At 57.4% G+C, this 18,060-nt stretch overlaps 1 protein-coding gene and 2 long non-coding RNA genes across 4 annotated transcripts; 1 reads left to right on the top strand and 2 right to left on the bottom strand.

Annotated features, from left to right (window-relative positions):
* Positions 1–1,787: 1,787 nt before the first annotated feature.
* Positions 1,788–3,875, bottom strand: LOC121824287 (uncharacterized). The gene is made up of 3 exons (XR_006066110.2): positions 3,764–3,875; positions 3,312–3,475; positions 1,788–1,916 (listed from the first exon to the last, which is right to left on the bottom strand). It is a non-coding gene; the product is annotated as an uncharacterized LOC121824287 (long non-coding RNA).
* A 225-nt stretch (positions 3,876–4,100) lies between these two features.
* On the top strand, positions 4,101–7,697 carry Arc (activity regulated cytoskeleton associated protein). 2 transcript variants are annotated; one of them, XM_006989263.4, is made up of 3 exons: positions 4,101–6,218; positions 6,472–6,611; positions 6,799–7,697. In XM_006989263.4, exon 1 carries the CDS (start codon positions 4,435–4,437, stop codon positions 5,623–5,625), a length of 1,191 nt encoding a protein of 396 aa, XP_006989325.1. In that variant the 5' UTR covers positions 4,101–4,434; the 3' UTR covers positions 5,626–6,218; positions 6,472–6,611; positions 6,799–7,697. The 2 variants fall into 2 exon arrangements, with proteins under 2 accessions (XP_006989325.1, XP_015863239.1); XM_016007753.3 differs by having other exon boundaries at positions 4,188–6,218; positions 6,475–6,611.
* Positions 7,698–11,385: 3,688 nt separating this feature from the next.
* LOC121824479 (uncharacterized) lies at positions 11,386–17,786 on the bottom strand. Its single transcript, XR_006066377.2, has 2 exons — positions 17,221–17,786; positions 11,386–16,795 (listed from the first exon to the last, which is right to left on the bottom strand). It is a non-coding gene; the product is annotated as an uncharacterized LOC121824479 (long non-coding RNA).
* Between the last annotated feature and the right edge of the window lie 274 nt (positions 17,787–18,060).

Raw genomic sequence — 18,060 nt, 5'->3', positions numbered from 1 at the left:
TTAGAACCCTCAACCCTCAGCTCCTGAGACCATCATCGCCCAGCCCTACTGGGTCCAGAGACTGGCAGTGGGGGTGACTGGAAGTCATTCAGCCAGCAGAAGGCTGGTGGGAGGGCCAGGTGGCCTCCCTCCTGCCGGTGGCTCATTCACATGTCGGCTCAGCCTGAGCTTGGGAGGCCTTCAGAGTCAGTATACAGGGGCTTATGAAGCCCACAGAGCCTAGTCCTGCGGACTGGAGGTGGGGTCTCCTCCCTTCTCCTGCCCCATACTGACACCCAGGAAGGACTCCGGCTTTGCCCCCCCCCCCACTGCCACAGAGGGAAAAGTGAGGCCAGGTGATTAGAAGGGGCTGTGGAGGGGCTCACCCCTTTCTCTTCAGATCTATGCCAAATGACTGCTCTGGGCCCCCGGTTTCAACTCAGAGTACAGACCTGGAGTCGGCCAGGGTAACCGGGCATCATCATCCCTGGAGCTGAGAAGTAGGACCAGGAGCTGTGGCTGTCCAGACAGCAAAGGACATCTGTGCAAAGTGGTTGGTGGCAGGAGGCTGTCTAGAGATTTGATAAAGACAACTGGGCCATGAGCTGGGCAGGAAGTCCTGAAGCTTAGCCTATATACCCCTTCTCCTGTGCCCACACAGATGGCAGAACTGTGGGCAGCTGAGAGCAGGAAGCCCACAAGATCCCTGCCATGCCCACCTCTGCTGCCCTGGTTTCTGGCTCCATGAGGAATGGAGTCCCACAGCCCATATCATGTGGGGGTGTGTGTAGAGGGATGATCAAGGTGTGTGTGTGTGTGTGTGTGTGTGTGTGTGTGTGTGTGTGTGTGTGTGTGTGTGCTTGTTCATGGGTACAGGCACACACTTGTGTGTTCACGGTATACCTTAGTATGCAGGTAGAGGGATGGCCATGAGATCTGTCCTTGAAGGAGCTGTCCTCTTACCCTCGTTACTACTGGGTGTTAACTGTCCAGCTTTGGAAAAAAAACATCTGCTGGGAAGACCCTCTAGCCAGGCCGGGACAGCTGTGTCCCACCGTGGCCATGAAGGAACTTTGAAGCTATCCTATAGGAACAGAGAGGCAACTTAAGGGGCCCTAAAGCCCACATGCCTCTGGGAGCCTAGGTGGTGGGGACCCGGACACATGTGATTCCTGCCAGGAAGCTTGTACTTACAGAAGATCTTGGGGCGGGGGAGAGAAGCAGGAGAGCAGAGCTAGAGGTTCCAGGGACAGGGGCAGGACAGGAGGCTGAGGGACACTCCCTGGCCACAGAGCTCTCTGCCTGACATATTGGGAGGGGGCCCACCTGGAAAAAGGCAGCTCAGCATCACAGCATCCCAAAGCAAAGGCTGTGAGGTCAGAGCCCAGGGTGTTTGGAGTCATGGGGAGCAAAGGGCAGGACCGACAGGGCTACCTGGTCACCTGGATGAGCTTAGCACTCTAAGGACTCACGGAGGTCACTCAGGCCTGCCCCATCCCCGAGGACTCCTGTTTTTCATTGGGCCAGACATCTAGAATCTCTGGGGTAGGCTGGTTTTGATTCCTCCCCCCCTCCCCCCCCCCCGTTCCTTCCCTGCATAGGCCCAGCCCCCAACACCCCTAGATTCTCCCCCAACCTTCAAGGGGGCTGAGGAGAGTGGCACTATTACCTCTCTCATGGGGCAGGATTGGTGTGCGTGTGTGTGTGTGGGGGGGTACTGGAGGAGTGTGGGTTAGAAGTCCCCCTCCCTGGAGGCAGGGAACCAGCCTGGCCTCTTTTCCAGTGGCAGAATGTAGCCCCAGGCTGCAGTGCGGGGGTTTGCTGAGGACTTCTGGGGCGATAATTGGGCAGCGATTAAGTGTTCCCACAGCAGCAGTGGCTGTTGCCTGCGCCTGTCACCTGTCACTGGGCTCCTGTGTTCACGGCTTCTGAAGACCCTGAAGGAGGAAGCAGAGTTCCATGTGACCAGTCACCCCCGTGGGGCTCAGAACAGAGTGTCTCAGGAACAGTGGCCTGAATGGACTGTTCTCTATGGGGATAGATGAGGTGGCCAGAGGGTCATAGCGCCTCAGCACTGGGACCTTCACCATCTGGGCACAATTCCCCTACAAATGGGGTGTGGAGGATACTGTCCCCTAGGCACAGTGCCTCATGTGGTCACCTCCGGATTGCTTGCTCCTCCCTGCTCCTCCCCAGCTTCCCCACTCCGGGGGGCTGTCCACTGGCTTCTGCTGTGGGCACACAGGGGCTGACTCTGGCCACTGAAGGGCTGCTGCTGCTACAGACTGAACAGAGTCCAGCTGGTTCATCAGCCTGAACCCATGGCGTAGGACCTTGGTCAACCTTCAGCTCCACACTCAGACCTGCAGCCTCCAGCTTCCAGGAAGGATCTAGCTGGTTCCTATTCTAGTAATTTCTCTGCCTGGTTCTCCTCCGTGTGGTGGTGCCCCTCCGCCTGCCTTCTGTGTCCGCCCACTCACCTCTAATTAGAAATGCCAGGAGAGCCATTTTGGGGGAGGTCCCCCCACAAAAGACATTCCACTTAGGGATGGAAGCCCCGTGGGGGGAAGGAGGAGACAGGTTGGCTCTGAGTGAGACAGGGCTCCTCAAGACATTCAGAGAGCAGGGGAGGGGCTCTGGGGGGTACAAGGTGAGGGGATTTCTGTAGGTGTGTGAACAAGAGTGGGATAGGGGAGGCTGAGGTATGAGTACGTGTGGATTGCAAGTGGGGGCCATTCGTGTGCATGGAAGGCTGTGAGTGGGGGGCATTAGTGTGTGTAGAAGGCTGTGGAGTGGGGGGCATTAGTGTGTATGGAAGGCTGTGAGTGGGGGGCAGTAGTGTGGACGGCTGTGAGTAGGGGTCATGAGTCTTGGTGAAGGCGTGTGAGTGGGGGGACTAGTGTTCACGGAGAGCTGTGAGTGGGGGGCATGAGTGTGTGTGGAAAGCTGTGAGTAGGCTAAGTGTCGGGGGCTATGAGTGTTCGGTGTGTATGTATGAGTGAGAGAGAGGGGGAGCTGGCAGAGGGGGGAAGATGTTCTCGCAGGCACCATGTGTCTGTGGGCCCCTTCAGGCTTCTGTTGTGGGCAGTGATATGTCCCCAAGTAACACCAGGGGATGGGAGACCCAGACCCATGTATCTAGCTTGGAATAAGCCGAGAAGGATGCCCTCCCCCACTGCACCACAGCGCTGTTGCCAGGGAATCGGAAGGGGCCTCCCTCTAGAGGGAATCTCAGCTTCCGGAGCCCCATTCCTTATATGGTATCTCGCTTTCCTCTGCCAGCTCCTTCTCCTCTCCCCTTCCTCCTCCCTCCCTCCTTCCTCCAGTCTAACCTCTTAGAAGTCTTGAAGCTTCTGGTCCAGCTCTGGCTGTGTCCTGGGGGCTTCCGGGCTCAGCGATGTTGCCTGCGCCTCCCACTCTCCCTATACCTTAGTCCAGTGTCTGTGCAGGTTCAAGTGATGTATCAGCTTCAGGGCACTGCAGTCCTGTTTAGCCACTGACATACAGACAGGAGTCACTCAGTCACCACAAAACACCAATGCAGGGGCCCAGAAAGAGACTTGCCTGCGAGGAGTCCCTCACAGAGTTGGACCAGGCTAGGACTTATGACCCTTGGGATGTGGTTGGTTGGACAGGCTCTCTCTCTCTCTCTCTCTCTCTCTCTCTCTCTCTCTCTCTCTCTCTCTCTCTCTCTCTCTCTCTCTCTCTCTCTCTCTCTCTGTCGCGCGCGCCATTAACCACAGGCAGCCGAGGATGGATGGGTCTGGAGTGAGGGGGGTCCTACCAGGCTCTTCTGAGGTTGCATACTATGTGCTCAGGTTGGGCAAGGGTCAGGATAGGGACATCAATGATCCAGAGGGCTGGTGTGCAGCTGACCCCTAAGAAAAGAGATCATGAGACCCTGAAGGCAAACAGCAGATAATAACTTGCCTCACCCCCATGCTTGCTGCCCAGGAGTGTGTCTCTGGCCTTCCATGGACCCTCCTGTCCCAGAGCTCCCTGTGGGAGGCGCGCAGCAGAGCAGATTAGTCACTCCAGGCGAGCCGGCTGTGAAGGGGCGGGTCCTTGCTGGCACCCGCGGGAGAGGAGCGAGTAGGCGCGGGGAAGGCGGGGCCTGCGGCAGGAGAGGGCGCGGGCGGGCGCTGGCGCGCAGCCTGGCCACCGCCAATGGGAGCCGGGGCTCGGAGAGCTGCCGCCCACGGGCCCCGCGCAGCATAAAGAGCCGCCGGCGGCGGCTCCGGTGCAGTGCTCGGGCGACTCGTCCTCCAGCAACTGCAGTCTCTGGGCCTCACCAGCTTCAGCACCGGCGCGCCTGCCGCTCTCGCTGAGTTCCGCGCATCACCGCGCACCTGCCAGTGCCGCTCCGCGCCCACCGACGCCGCCGGCTCTGCTGCCTTCCCGCTTCTGCCCCAGAGGAGTTCACAGCCTGTCCGGAGCCTCAGCACCTGCGAGCAGATGGAGCTGGACCATATGACGACCGGTGGCCTCCACGCCTACCCTGCCCAGCGGGGCGGGCCGGCAGCCAAGCCCAATGTGATCCTGCAGATCGGTAAGTGCCGAGCCGAGATGCTGGAGCATGTGCGGAGGACCCACCGGCACCTGCTGACCGAAGTGTCCAAGCAGGTGGAGCGAGAGCTGAAAGGGTTGCACAGGTCGGTGGGCAAGCTGGAGAACAACTTGGACGGCTATGTGCCCACCAGTGACTCACAGCGCTGGAAGAAGTCCATCAAGGCCTGTCTGTGCCGCTGCCAGGAGACCATCGCCAACCTGGAGCGCTGGGTCAAGCGTGAGATGCACGTGTGGAGGGAGGTCTTCTACCGCCTGGAGAGGTGGGCCGACCGCCTGGAGTCCATGGGCGGCAAGTACCCGGTGGGCAACGAGCCGGCTCGCCACACGGTCTCTGTAGGTGTAGGGGGTCCAGAGCCCTACTGCCAGGAAGCTGATGGCTATGACTACACCGTCAGCCCCTATGCCATCACCCCACCACCTGCTGCCGGAGAGCTGCCTGATCAGGAGTCAGTGGAGGCCCAGCAATACCAGTCTTGGGGGTCCGGTGAGGATGGGCAACCAAGCCCTGGTGTGGATACGCAGATCTTCGAGGACCCACGGGAGTTCCTGAGCCACCTGGAAGAGTACCTGCGGCAGGTGGGTGGCTCCGAAGAGTATTGGCTGTCCCAGATCCAGAACCACATGAACGGGCCGGCCAAGAAGTGGTGGGAGTTCAAGCAGGGCTCCGTGAAGAACTGGGTGGAGTTCAAGAAGGAGTTTCTGCAGTACAGCGAGGGCACGCTCTCCCGGGAAGCCATCCAGCGGGAGCTGGACCTGCCGCAGAAGCAGGGGGAGCCGCTGGACCAGTTCCTCTGGCGCAAGCGGGACCTGTACCAGACGCTGTACGTGGACGCTGAAGAGGAGGAGATCATCCAGTATGTGGTGGGCACCCTGCAGCCCAAGCTCAAGCGCTTTCTACGCCACCCACTGCCCAAGACTCTGGAGCAGCTCATCCAGAGGGGCATGGAAGTGCAGGACGGCCTGGAGCAGGCGGCTGAGCCTACTGGCACCCCACTGCCCACAGAAGATGAGACCGAGGCCCTCACACCTGCCCTTACCAGCGAGTCAGTAGCCAGCGACAGGACCCAGCCCGAATAGAGGGAGGGGCCAGCCCAGGGTCCCCAGCCTGCCTGCCACACCCAGCCTGTGGCCTTTGCCAACTAGGACTTGAGCTGGGGCTGACTCCCAAAGGGGTGCCCTGTCCAGCCAGACATCTACTCACCCCCTGGCCTGACTCACAGACAACTGCCACACAACCATGCTACACGGATGACATCAAGAAGCCCCTCTCCCGCAGGGCTCCCACCTGCCACCCACCCCTCACCTGTTTGCCCTGGCCCCAGTCCCCCTGGCCTTACCCTCTACACTCTCAGACCATCACTCGTTCTGCTCCAGTGCCCCAGTCCTCTGGGTAATCGGGAAACAAGTGTCTGGAAGGCAAAGAGCAGCAGGCACCACACCCCAGGGGCATCCCAGGGCAGAAGCTAAAAGCAGAACCATTGCCAAGAGAACCTCGACTTCAGGGAATGCAGCCCGCTCCTGCAGACACCGCAGATCCAGCTCGTACCCTCGCTGCCTCCCAGGGCAGCTGGGCAACCTTGGGCAGCATAGCTCCCCTCCCAGGGGTGAGCTAAACCCACAAATGCAGCTGAAGCAGCAGACCTGACATCATGGCACCTCCTGGCCCCCAGGTGAGCCCTGCCCCATGTATCTAGAGTTGGAGTTGGGGGGGGGGGCGGGGCGCAGAGCTAAGTCCATTTTCCAGGAAGCCCTCGGGGCTTCTCTAGCAAAGTAGCTGCAGGGATGGGATGGAGTGGCCCTCAGGGTGGGTGCCATCGTAGTGGACACTGGTACTGCAGGGAGAGAGGAGGGCGCTGAGGAGGGGGCGGTACTGGGGGAGTTTGCTGAGCCAGCTCACAGGGACCCTATGCTTTCTCACCCCAGCAGTGATTCATACCAGCGAAGAAAAGCAGCGCTCAGCTCCATGACTCAGCCGTGGCAGGCGGAGGGTCCCAGAGGGGCTGAGTCCTCACACCCAGCTGAGGCAGCAGCTGGCACCTTCAGAGCCAGGAGAATGATATCAGGTAAGGGACTCTTGCCTCCTGCCCTGACCAGGCCCCAGATCCCAGCCACTCTGGATCTCTGGGTTTTCTGAGAAGTCCTGACGGGCACAAGGGGCACCTGCTGGGGACAGGGTGACCTACTACTGCCCCCCGCAGATGCCAGGATGAGCAGTTCTCTAACCACCTTGCTGCTTCCTGTCTCCTTCAGGTCTCAAGGCTGCTGAGAAGTCTTCCTTGCCATGCCTGGAACGGGCACCACCACAGCCCGGGCACCGTCTCCTCCTCTCTCTCTCTCGGAGCTGTCTGCACAGAAGTTCCAAGATACTTTCAGGGCAGAGAAAACATGATTACAGAGAGGAGGTGCCTGGCAGAGGGCAGCACTCCAACTCAGCCTGCGTGCTGGAGGTGAAGACGGGCCAGCGTGAAGTCAGGGGCTGCCGCGCTGCCCCACCCCGCTGGCCACCCGCTGCCCGCCAAGAGCCACTGCAGCTTGAGCAGGGTCTGTTAGCACAGAACCCAGCTCGCTGAGTGGCCGTTGGCCCTCGCCAGAACCTTGCAGGAGCCTTAAGGCTTGGGCCCCAGCCCAGCCCATCCTTTCCTGCTGTGCCCTGCCCTGCTAGTCCAAGCCCAGTCTCAGCAGCCCCCCAGGCCTTGGATCCTGGGATGTTGCAGGCACTGCCCTGCCCTGCTACTGCCCAGCTGAGCCCCATCCATGCCCCAGCTCCACTGCCTCGTGCTGGCAGCTGCTTGTGTCTGCAGTCCGAGCGGGTCTTGTCGAGGTTCCTCCATCCGCCTGGTCCACTGGTGTCCTGGGACCAGTCAGTTCCACTGAAGTGTGTGCCGGGCCCCACAGCTTTATTTATTTATTTTTTTTCACATAAGCCACGACCCATATTCATTTGGCTTACACAGGAGGGAGGCCCTGGGGACTGGGGAGACCCCGGAGATCTCAAGAGAGTGTGGCTATCCCCTATTTCCGCCAAGCCTTGAAAATCCAGCCAGGCCATCTGTCCATACCATCTTACCTCGAAGACAGACTTTTATATAGATATAGAGATATATATGCACACATATAAGATTTTCTTAATAAAACCATGAAATTTCCTGGATTCTGTGCTGTTTTGTTCCGGGATGTGGGCCGGGCTAAAGCAGGACCTCAGAGGAGGCTGCTCTCCTGGAGGTGACTGCTTAAAGAGGTCTAAGGAGGGGCACAGGGGCCAGGAACAATGCTTAGGGACCCCAGGGAAACTTCTGGAGTCCCTGGCCTGGAAGGCCCTCAGGGCCCCCAGAGGCCAACCCCATGGCCTCTAGGCCTGGTTCATTCCTGGACCCTGACCAGTAGGGTTTGTTAATCCCTGCTGGGGTAGCAAAATGTATTGCAAGGCATCTTTTCCGCGGAGTTGAGCTCACTCTGGCTCAGCCTGGAATCTAGGGACAGGGTCAGTGACCTGTCTACAGAATGGCAAGTGCCATCTCTCTAGCCTTTAGTTTTCTTATCTGCAAAATGGGAAACCATCTTTAACTCTGTCCGGGCTGGGGCTCAAGGCCTGGGAATAATCTGTTCAAGGTCCGAGATGGCTTCACCTCTGTGAAGCTTCAGCTGAGCCTGCCAAACTCAGAGCAGAGGCCTGGGAGGCAGGTTACAGATGGAAAGGAGGAAAGCACCTGCTGCCAGGTTACTGGGAGAGAGAGGAGGTGGACTGTAAGGGGCTCAAACCCCATGCCAGCCAGGCCTCAGGGAGTAGAGCCAGCAGGAGACAGGGAGAGAATGGTGGCGAGGAACTGTCTGATTGCTAGGCTATATCACCCTAGCCTAATTAAGTCCATGGGCAGGTGTAACTCAAGCTAGTGTCCATGGAAGAACACTCACTAGCCTGGAGGACTTAGCTTTGCCCATTGGCTTTTGATGATCTCTCTCTCTCTCTCTCTCTCTCTCTCTCTCTCTCTCTCTCTCTCTCACACACACACACACACACACACACACACACACACACACACACACACACATGAACACCTTGAGCCCAATTGTGAACTTCCACTATACCTCTGAGACACCTTTGGAGCACCGCAGAATTAAGGTGTGTGTTTGAATAATCCAGGGGTGCAATAGATTGTCACAACTGTCATGGTCATCTCCAGATGCCCACTGTCCCCTCTGCCTGGGTTCTGCTTCCTAGAGTCCCAGGCAGGACAACGGGGCTAGCCAGGAATGGCATGAGCCCAGCCCAGCCTGGGAAGAGCTGCCCCCGCTGGTGCCTGGAAGAAGCACGGCACCTGCCCAGGGGAGGATGGAGCCTGCCAGACTCAGAGCAGAGGCCTGGGAGGCAGGTTACAGATGGGAAGGAGGAAGGCACCTGCTGCCAGGAAGTGTCGTCACCCTCTGCAGGGCCAGCAGGAGCCACAAATGCCAGGGAAGATGAAAAGCCGCCTCTGCCCTTTCTCCCCTCGGTTTCTTTTAAACACTGAAAGTGCTGATAAGAGGGAGGAAAGTGGCGGAGGCGGAGGCGGGTGCCACCACAGAGAAAGGCCGCTTTCTCTTGCTCCCACACTATTATTGCTCTCGAGAACCTGGGACCAGACGTGGTTTTCCTTTTAATAAGTTGCCGCTGTGATTGACAGGCTTTCCAAACACAAGCAATCTGGGGCATGGTTCTGTGTTTCTGTACCCAGGGAAACAGGCAAAAGACCCCACATGGGGCGTGGGATAGAGCGCCCCGGCCCATCCTCCTTTCCTGTTCTCCCTGTATGCTTCACCAGCCCTGGCTATACCTACCCATTGGGGATCATGGATTGCTCAGTCTTCTCACAGTAGGGCAGGAAAACTGAGGCAGAGAGAGCTGATCTTGCCTCGGATTTGGTACTGAGCTGGGCCCATCACAGGGGCTCCAGGATGCCCCTTGGGCCCATCCTGTACATCCAGTTCGGCCAGACTCTAGTCGCATCCCAAGGTCGTGGTCTTTCTCTGATGTCAAGTCTGCCTCACCCTGTGCGGGGACAAGGTGGCTTTAGTGAGTCAGGCAGGGCTGTGGCAGGCAGAACTCACAGCAGAGCAGAGGTGCAGGTATGGGGCCGCTGCCTTCCGTAGATGTTGAGGACTGTGGGAGAGATGAAGGACACCTTTTCAAATGGACAAGGAAGGTAAAGGAGATCTGCTCTGGCCATGGAGAGAATGAGTCCAGACTCCCTGGACTCAGCTGAGTCCTAGGTAGGGAGGAGTCAGAAGGCCATTCCAAGAGGGGCAAGACACATCAGACCCCTTCCAACCTAGTCTCGGCTCCCTGCCCTGCTGTTCCCTTCCATGAAGCAAGGAGCCTGGAGTCCAGACGACCTACACCCTGTCCTTGAGGTACAGACTGCATTTGTGGATCAGTTCCAGGGGCTTGACCCAATCCCCACCCTTCTTTCAAGGGCACACTGAGTCTTGGGGTGCCTCTCTCTCAGTGGGTGTGGGGGATTAGCACAAGATGGGTGGCTGTAGGTGTGTGAGTGGGTACCCTGGGGATTGAGGTGGGAGGGTAGGAAAGAAGGAGGGCCAAGAGCCTGAGAATGGGAGAGGGAGAAGGAGAAGTGGGGAGGGGCTGAGGGATTTGTCTGGGGCCAATGGCAGGCCTGCTTTCCTTGGGTCTCTGGTCCGTTCTCTGCTGGAGCCTCTCAGCTTACCCTGCCAGGGCACAGCGTGTGTTCCTTTCCCCAGGGCGCGGGGGAAACGCAGTGAGGGGCCAATGGGAAGGAGCAGTTAGTGTGCTTCATTCAGCAAGGCTCTCTGGAAACCCAGGCCACTGAAGGCGACTGGAGGGCAGGGACAGTGACAGGGAGCAGAGGCTACAAAGACTATGTGGCCTTCAAGCAGAGCCAGGGGATACTGGGAGAGCACCCCTGGGGCTGGTCATGATGGACTGCCACCAACCGGTGCAGGAGGATTAGCAGCTGTGCTACTATGACCAGCACCCCACAGGCTTCAAGACACCCACTATTCACCATGGAGGAAGAGGCTCCATCACCAGCCACCTGGGCACCCAGGGGGACCCCACATTTGTTTCCATAGTCAACAGACGGTAGGTTCCTATGTCACCCCAACACACACACACACACACACACACACACACACACACACACACACACAGTAACACATATTTCTTCCTCTGAGTCTTGACAGCCATACTCCTTTCCTGGGTGGGGCCTGGAAGGTGAATGGAAAAGATTTGCTGAGAAACCTGGGCTTGTCTGTCCACATGTCTTTCCTCCTTCCCGCTTCCCTGGGAGACTAAAGCTGGATTCGCTGCACAGGATGAGAACGGCCGAGCCGAGGAGAGGAGGGGATACCTGCCTGTTGTCCTATGTCCCTGCCCTGGCCTGTGACTGGGACTCACAGCAGGACTACAGGCCCCAGGCTTTCAGGGCCTGTCTGGGTGGAAGGACCTGTTAAAAATCAATTGCTTCTGCCTGCCACCATTAGGGGTGTGGCAGACACTTGGTGTCTTGAGAGGTGTCACAGCCAGCAGCCAAAGCTTTCCTCTTGCCTCAAGGGGTCAATTCCAAGGTGCCCTCTGTGCGAGGAGCCTGCCCCAGAGGGACCAAGGCCTTGCCTTCTTTCTACATTGCTTCTCCCCTCTCAGAGGCCTGGGACCTCTGGCTCAACGAGCTATCTACTGTGGTAACCCTGTCCTGAGTTCTGCTTCCCTAAAACTCTGAGAGCCCGAGGCAGGAAGCAGCGGACCTGGACTGGTACCATCCCTCTTCCAGAATCATCTTCCCACACAGAATACCTCGTGTCCTTTCCACCCTGGAGACATACCTTTCTTTCTTTCTTTCTTTTTTTTTTTTTTTTTTGGTTTTTCGAGACAGGGTTTCTCTGTGTAGCTTTGCGCCTTTCCTGGAGCTCACTTGGTAGCCCAGGCTGGCCTCGAACTCACAGAGATCTGCCTGGCTCTGCCTCCCGAGTGCTGGGATTAAAGGCGTGCGCCACCACCGCCCGGCGAGACATACCTTTCTTAAGGGCAAGGCACTTCTTGCCACTGCCCACATGGTGATGTGGCACTCGCTTGTCCCTTTGGCGGGGACATGAGTGTGAGCTGCTGCCCGTTCACTCCACCAGGGGCTCCTCCCACGTGTCCACATGAGGCGGGGGTGGGGGTGGGGTGGGGTGGGGTGGGACAGGTCTTGCTCACATTGTAGCCAGGGCAGTCCCGCTGCTTCTGATGTCTGGTCTAAGACACATCCAGAACGACAAGCTGGCTGGGTCCCTGCTACTGAACCCCCATTGTCTGGCCCCACCTGCCAAGCTCAACATCTTTCCTGGGTTGCGGCGTCCTTGTAAACTTGACTTTCATGCTGTGTGGGGCAGAGCAAGGGTCAGGGGCTGGCTGAGTTTGCAGTGGTTCTGCTGAGGGTCAGGGAGCTGTTCAGACGGACCAAAGACGGGGCTCTACCCGGGATAACTCACTTCCTGTTCTCACTGACCCTTGACTCCAGCCATCCACAGGCCACTCGCGACTCCCCCTTCCAGCCAGCTGCCTTCTACCTCTGACAGGTAACTCTCTGACCTCTCATTCCCACGGGGGGACATGAGGACTTTTAGGTGCCTCCTCTCTTCCGGTTTGTCTCTATCTCCCCCAGAGGGGCTCTCCCACGCCTGCTAGAGCTCCCAGCTTGTGCCCTAGTTTCGAAGGCACGGGGTGGCATACATTAGCCTGTTTCCTCTGGGAAGGAAGCCAGGCACCCGCTTGGGTATGGGGGTATAGGGTATTTGGAAAGCAGGCATAGGACAGGATCCTCTGTCCACAGGCCCCCACTTCTGTCTGGAGTGACCCCTAGAGCTGAAATGTCCACTCCTTAAATGGGTAGGGAAACTGAGGCCAAAGAGAGGTAAGGAGTCAACAGGGCATCCTCCTGTCTGTCCTTTCTCAGGTCCTTCCTCAAAGCTCTTGTCCTTCCTGTCCCATAGAGTCCAAGCCAGCAGCCCTTCTGGGCCTACTCCAGAATGACCCCTGCCTAGACCAACACGGGAAACCCCAGTGCTCACCCAACCCCCCCCCCCAAGACCTTAATAGGAGAGCCTGGCCTGAGTATTGGCAGAGGTGCCATGGCCGTCCTAGAAGCTGGCTGGACCACACTATCATGGACACCCAGTCTACACAGTGAGGCTTGCTTTCACCAAATGCCAGCTCTTGGGAGCTCCACAGTGGGTTCCCTATGCCTCCCACTCTGCCTGATGATCCATTGCCACAGATGCCCTGAGTACTTGTGTCTGCCACCTGCTTGGGTAACTCTTTCAGGTAGGAGCAGTGGCTTCAGACGGTGCCTTGCTCAGGATAGTCTCTGTTCATGAAAAAAAGGCTTAGACTTGAGTTCCTCCCTTTTAAGGGTTGGTGCCACATCTTGCTGACACAGTAAACGGCCTCCATCTGCTAGCATGTTAGGAAACACAAACTAATTGCCTGTTTATGCCCCCAAAGAATCGCACCTGTGCAGGTGGTACGTACGGGATCTTATCTGAAACACAATGCATGAGCTCAGCAACCAGAGGAGATGAAACTCCCTCACCTTGGGCTATGAAGCCACCCTGACCTCTCATGAGGAGGCACTTTTCAGGAGTCTCTTTCTGGGCTCCCCCATGCGGAGCTCTACAGGACACTCAGACATAACACTGTCCTCTAGGCATAAAAAAAACCCTTTCAACATGAATGTCGGTTAATCAGCCTCTGAGGCCCAAGAGAGACAAGGAGTCATCAGGTGAACCACACAGCCTCCTCATGTCTGTCTTTCCTCATCCTGTCCACCATGCCTCTAGATGGTTCCCCCTACTCCAGGGTCCAGCCAGCAGAGAGACCTGGATAGAGGACTGGGGGCCAGTCTGGTTTCCGCCATCACAGATCCCCGGTGTCCCCTCTGATCCTCCCCTGTCTCCTTTGTCTCTCTGTGTATCTCCATCTCTTACCTCCCATCTCTGCCTGCATCAGCCTCCATTTCTGATTCCTTGTCTGCCTCCTATTTCTGTCTTTGTCTCCCTCTGTCTCTCCTTATCTCACTGTGTCTCTCGAGTTTCTGTGTCTCTGTCTCTGCCTCTCATCCCGCCTTTCTCCTTCTCTCTGTGTTTCTCTCTCTGACTCTGTCGCTCCCCATTTCTCTCCACCTCCCCAGCTTCTCTCCCTAACCCCTCCCCATCCTCCCAGGTCCTCTGCTCTCACATAGGTTGAGTAAATGTCACACCTGAAAGGACAGTATTGGCTCAGGACCCCCAAGACCAAGTTCCCAGCACAAGGGAGATGTGCTTGCTCCAGAGAGACAAAAGGCAGGGAATAAGAGACAAAGACAGGAGACAGAGGATGAGGGAGAAGGGGAAGGGATATTTCTCCTGGGAGTGAGGTAGGGTGACAAAGGACAGTCTCTGGATAGAGAGGAGACAGACGTGGCAAATAGGCCAATGATGGTTTATAAAGGTAAAAGGGAAAACCTTGTGTTGGGATGAGGTGCTTAATTTTAATTGGGCACTTTAATTAGGTGAGCCAAAGGGGGCTTTTGATTGCTGGATCTCAGTAGTCAGCCTCAGGAGGAGGAAGTGGCCAAATAAGGGACTAGACCCTGGGGGCCAGGTTTAGGAACACAATCTAACAGTTTTTAGCAAGGCAGAGGGAATGGGGAGAAGGGCAAGGCCTGCCAGAACTGTGTTTGCCAGGCTTGGGCTGGCTGGAGTCCCTTCAACCCTCATTCCACAAGGGGGCCATCCCACTCCGGATCCTGCCTGGCTCTCACCAGCTGCTTTATGCTGGTCCGCCCAGTGTTCTCACCAACAACAGTGTGCCTTTTCCTTGACCTGTTCTCTTTCCAGAGGCACAGCCCTGGGAGCAGATGGCCGGTGAATGTATCTACCCAGAAGCTGGTTCTGTATCCTTTTCCAAGCTCATGCTGGGTCCTAGTCCTGTGCAAAATGTGGTAGGACACTAGTGGGCTGAGAGGGTACCAAGGGAGGCAAAGTCTTGCCTGGCAACCATCGCCCAAGGATCGCAGCCACCTGAGGAAGACGTGACCCTCCCTTCCCCAACTCTGTGTGTCCCTGCTAGGATGACTCAGCGACTCCTTCAGCATGGAGGTAGGGCCAGGCAGGGATCCTGTGAGATCTCTGTATGTAGACTGCTGCACACCTTCTGGAGCCCTGCCCTTACACCCTCCATGGGCATCTGCTACCCCATAAGGTCTCTGGGCTGGGCTGTGGGCATCCCTTCTGTCTTGGTACTTGTCTATTGTCCCATGAGGACAGACCTCCTGTGCATCAGTCCCAAGATAGCCCCCAGAAGTGGACTGGGCCCTGTACACAGGTGACCCTTCCTCCAGAAGAGCCTAGGCTCAGGCTGCTGGCAGTCTGGCGTCTTCCCTGCCAGGAGCACGGCTGTGAAGGAGGCTATTTTTAGTCTCCGTTAGCCCCCGTAATTATCTTGTCTGCTTGGCCCTGGCACCTGGTCCATTCCCTCTGGAAAATGCCACTTGTCTCTTAATGCTCAGGGCGACTGGGGACGAGGGGATGGTGCCCTTGTGAGCCAGAGTCAGGGACAGTGACCGTGGTCAAGAGCCTCTTCCATTTTTATCTTCTCCCTCCTCCCAGAGGCTCTGTTCTGTCCACTCCACATTGGCCGCACTTGACATAGGCCAGCAGAGCCTCGCAAGAGGCCCTGGCACTTCCTGGCAAGGGAGGTTGGAGGCTTTGGAAGGTGGTCCCCTTTTCTCTCCAGAGCCCTGGAAATAGACTTGGCCTCTGGGAGGCAAACACTGATGAGGCTGGTGGTTCATCCAGACCTTTGCATGTCTTGGGGTCCCCCCCCCCACCATGGTAAGGAGGCCTGTGGCCCCCACGGCACCCAGAACCTGGGAGGCAGCCTCATTGGGATTGACTCTCTCCAGACCCCCCCAGGTGGCCCCCTTGCTGCACAGGGCTTCCCGATAAGAGCAGATGGGGTGTGGGCTGGGAAGTGTGTCTCCCTTGGGCTACCAGTAGGCACGTGCGGGAAGAGGAGCTGGGATGAAGCAAGTGTCTCAGCCAGAGAAGGGAAGTGATTCCCCCTAAGCCCAGGTCCCACTTGTGGCTCCAGTTCCTGTCCTGGGCCACAAGACCACCCCTCATGTCTGTCTTGTGAGGTGGTTGGGCCACAGACTCCCTGCTCTAGAACCTGTTGCTGAGTGCTCCCTTCTGGGAGGCAGGCAGCTCCAATGGTTCTTCCTCTGGTACCTGAGGTCTTGGGTTGGGACCCCAGAAGCTTTTCTCACTAATGCCTTGCTTTACCAACCTCTCCCCAGTCCGCTGCCTAGTCCTCTGTTCTCTGCAGGCATCCCAGCGTGGCCCCTTCCTTCAGCAGGCCCAGGGAAGCTCTCAGGGTCACAGCCATGAGGCAGCGGGGCTCTGACCTCAGCTTATCTCCCCATCGAGGGCCAGCTCAACCAACCAAACCTGTGGTTACCTACTGTAAATGACCTTACCACTGTGACCTACACACACTTCCTCCACTTGGCGGGGCCCCCTGGTCCGCCAATCACCCTTATGGTGGGCAGACTGGACCCTTCATGTTAGATTACTCAGCATGGACCAGGAGACAGCAGCCTTGCTCTTGATCTTGAGATGAAGGTGGGGTTAGTGTCACCACAAGGTGTCAGAGAGCGCCAGAGAAAGCCAGAGGGAGAACTGTGAGGGTGCCAGAGCAATGTCCGCACGATTCCAGCAAGGACTCACTGCTGTGGCTGGCTTCAAAGACCAGGGATATGTCAAGAGCCCTGAGATGTAGCCCCAGAGCCTGCCTGAGGCTCTCCATGGCACATTCTAAAGGACAGCTGTGACACCCTGTGGGTGAGCTATGGCCCATAGAACTGTGAGACCAGCATTGTTTCTGCCTCAGCCTTAGGACAGCAGGCCCTTCCTCCTCCTCACTGTGGCCACAATGTCCCTCTGTGTCCCCTTACCTGTCAATACGACCATGATGGTGTCAGCTCCTGTGGCTGCTGCTGGGCTGACATACAGGTCAGTGGAGGCGCCGTGCATGTGGATGGCGCTCTGTGGACTGCCACGGAGGAGGTGTTAGCAAGGGTTGGCTGTGGCTGCCCCTCACACACTGAATGGCAAGGCCATCAACGTTTAGAGCGAGCCCCAGGGCACAGCTGGGATGTCGGACTGGTTGCCTGCCCTGGACCTGAGCCCGGGTCCGCAAGAGCAGCATGTGAGCCTGTGATAGGATGAAAACAGTGAGGACGGAGCTGCTCATTGGACTGCAGCCTTAGTGAGGGGAGCTGATCTCTGGGCTGCTCCCAGCTGCTCAGTTTCAAAGCTGTTGCTCTTTATTTACCTTCCCTGTGTTGCCACCTCTGCCCCTCCCCCACCCTCCAGGCATTGCTATGGGAACCAAACTGGGGTAACCGCAGCATCCCTGATGGATAGGTCTCAGACCCAGCAAGTGAATGCCTGTGTGGGCATTTACAGATAGACTGGGGCCTGTGGGTTGAAGAAAGGTGCCTGGGAGATCTGTGATTAGAATTGTGTGTGTGTGTGTGTGTGTGTGTGTGTGTGTGTGTGTGTGTGTGTGTGTGTGTTAAAAATTATCTTCTTGCCATACATGCAATGCATGCCCCCAACCAGGATACAACGCCTCACCTTTTCAGTCACTCCTTCTCACCATCATGGATCCCGGTCACAGAGACCTCAGCTTCCTCCACACTGTCTGCTTTAGACTGTCCTTGAACTTGTCCTGATGCCCTCCCTCCTCACTCTGCCTTCCTTGGCTTCCTCAGCAATGGACCAGCAGAACTGCGGACGATGCCTATGACCTCACTCGGGGACATGCGGGTGGCTCCTGTGAATCCTCAAAATGGGGTCCCTTCCTCCTGACCTGTGTCCCCCATTTCACAGTGTCTGCTCTTGCCCCCCATCCTCTCTCTCCCTCTATACTCTGTGGCCACCGACAGGTGAGTGCAGGGGTCCTGGGCAGCCAGCACCAGCTGTGTAGGTGGCGGTGGTGTGGCTCTGTGTATAGCCTGGAGCGGTTCTCCGTGCTAACAGCAGCCTACGCCTGTCACTGCTTCCGCCCACGGGGATCTGGGGAGCTCCGTGCCTGGAGTCCCAAAGAGCTGTGTAGGCAGGCAGAGAGCCTCGGGGCTGGGCTTTCAGACTGCAATCTTCCTTCCTCTGCCTCCCCCCGGCTTAGCCAGTGAAAGGCTCTAGGAGCCACAGGGTGGAGGAAGGTGCCTTCTACTTGAGGTCTTGAGCCTCACCAGACCAAGTTCCCAGGACCAAGCCCACCCCGCCCCACCCCACCCCCACCCCACCCCCACCCCACCTCAGATAGAGCCCTAGGGCAGGTAAGCCAAGAGGACCAAGACAGACTCTCTTTTCAGCTCTCACTGGCCACAGGACTGACTCATCTGGTCAGTCTCTCAAATGCTTCATATGTGGTAAGATATTTTGGACTTACTAGATAGGATAAAATATACAAGA

This window comes from Peromyscus maniculatus, chromosome 20 (assembly GCF_049852395.1).
Source record: "Peromyscus maniculatus bairdii isolate BWxNUB_F1_BW_parent chromosome 20, HU_Pman_BW_mat_3.1, whole genome shotgun sequence".
Lineage (NCBI taxonomy): Eukaryota > Metazoa > Chordata > Mammalia > Rodentia > Cricetidae > Peromyscus > Peromyscus maniculatus.
Note: the sequence above shows the minus strand (reverse complement) of the source record. Positions and strands in the feature narration are given on the sequence as shown.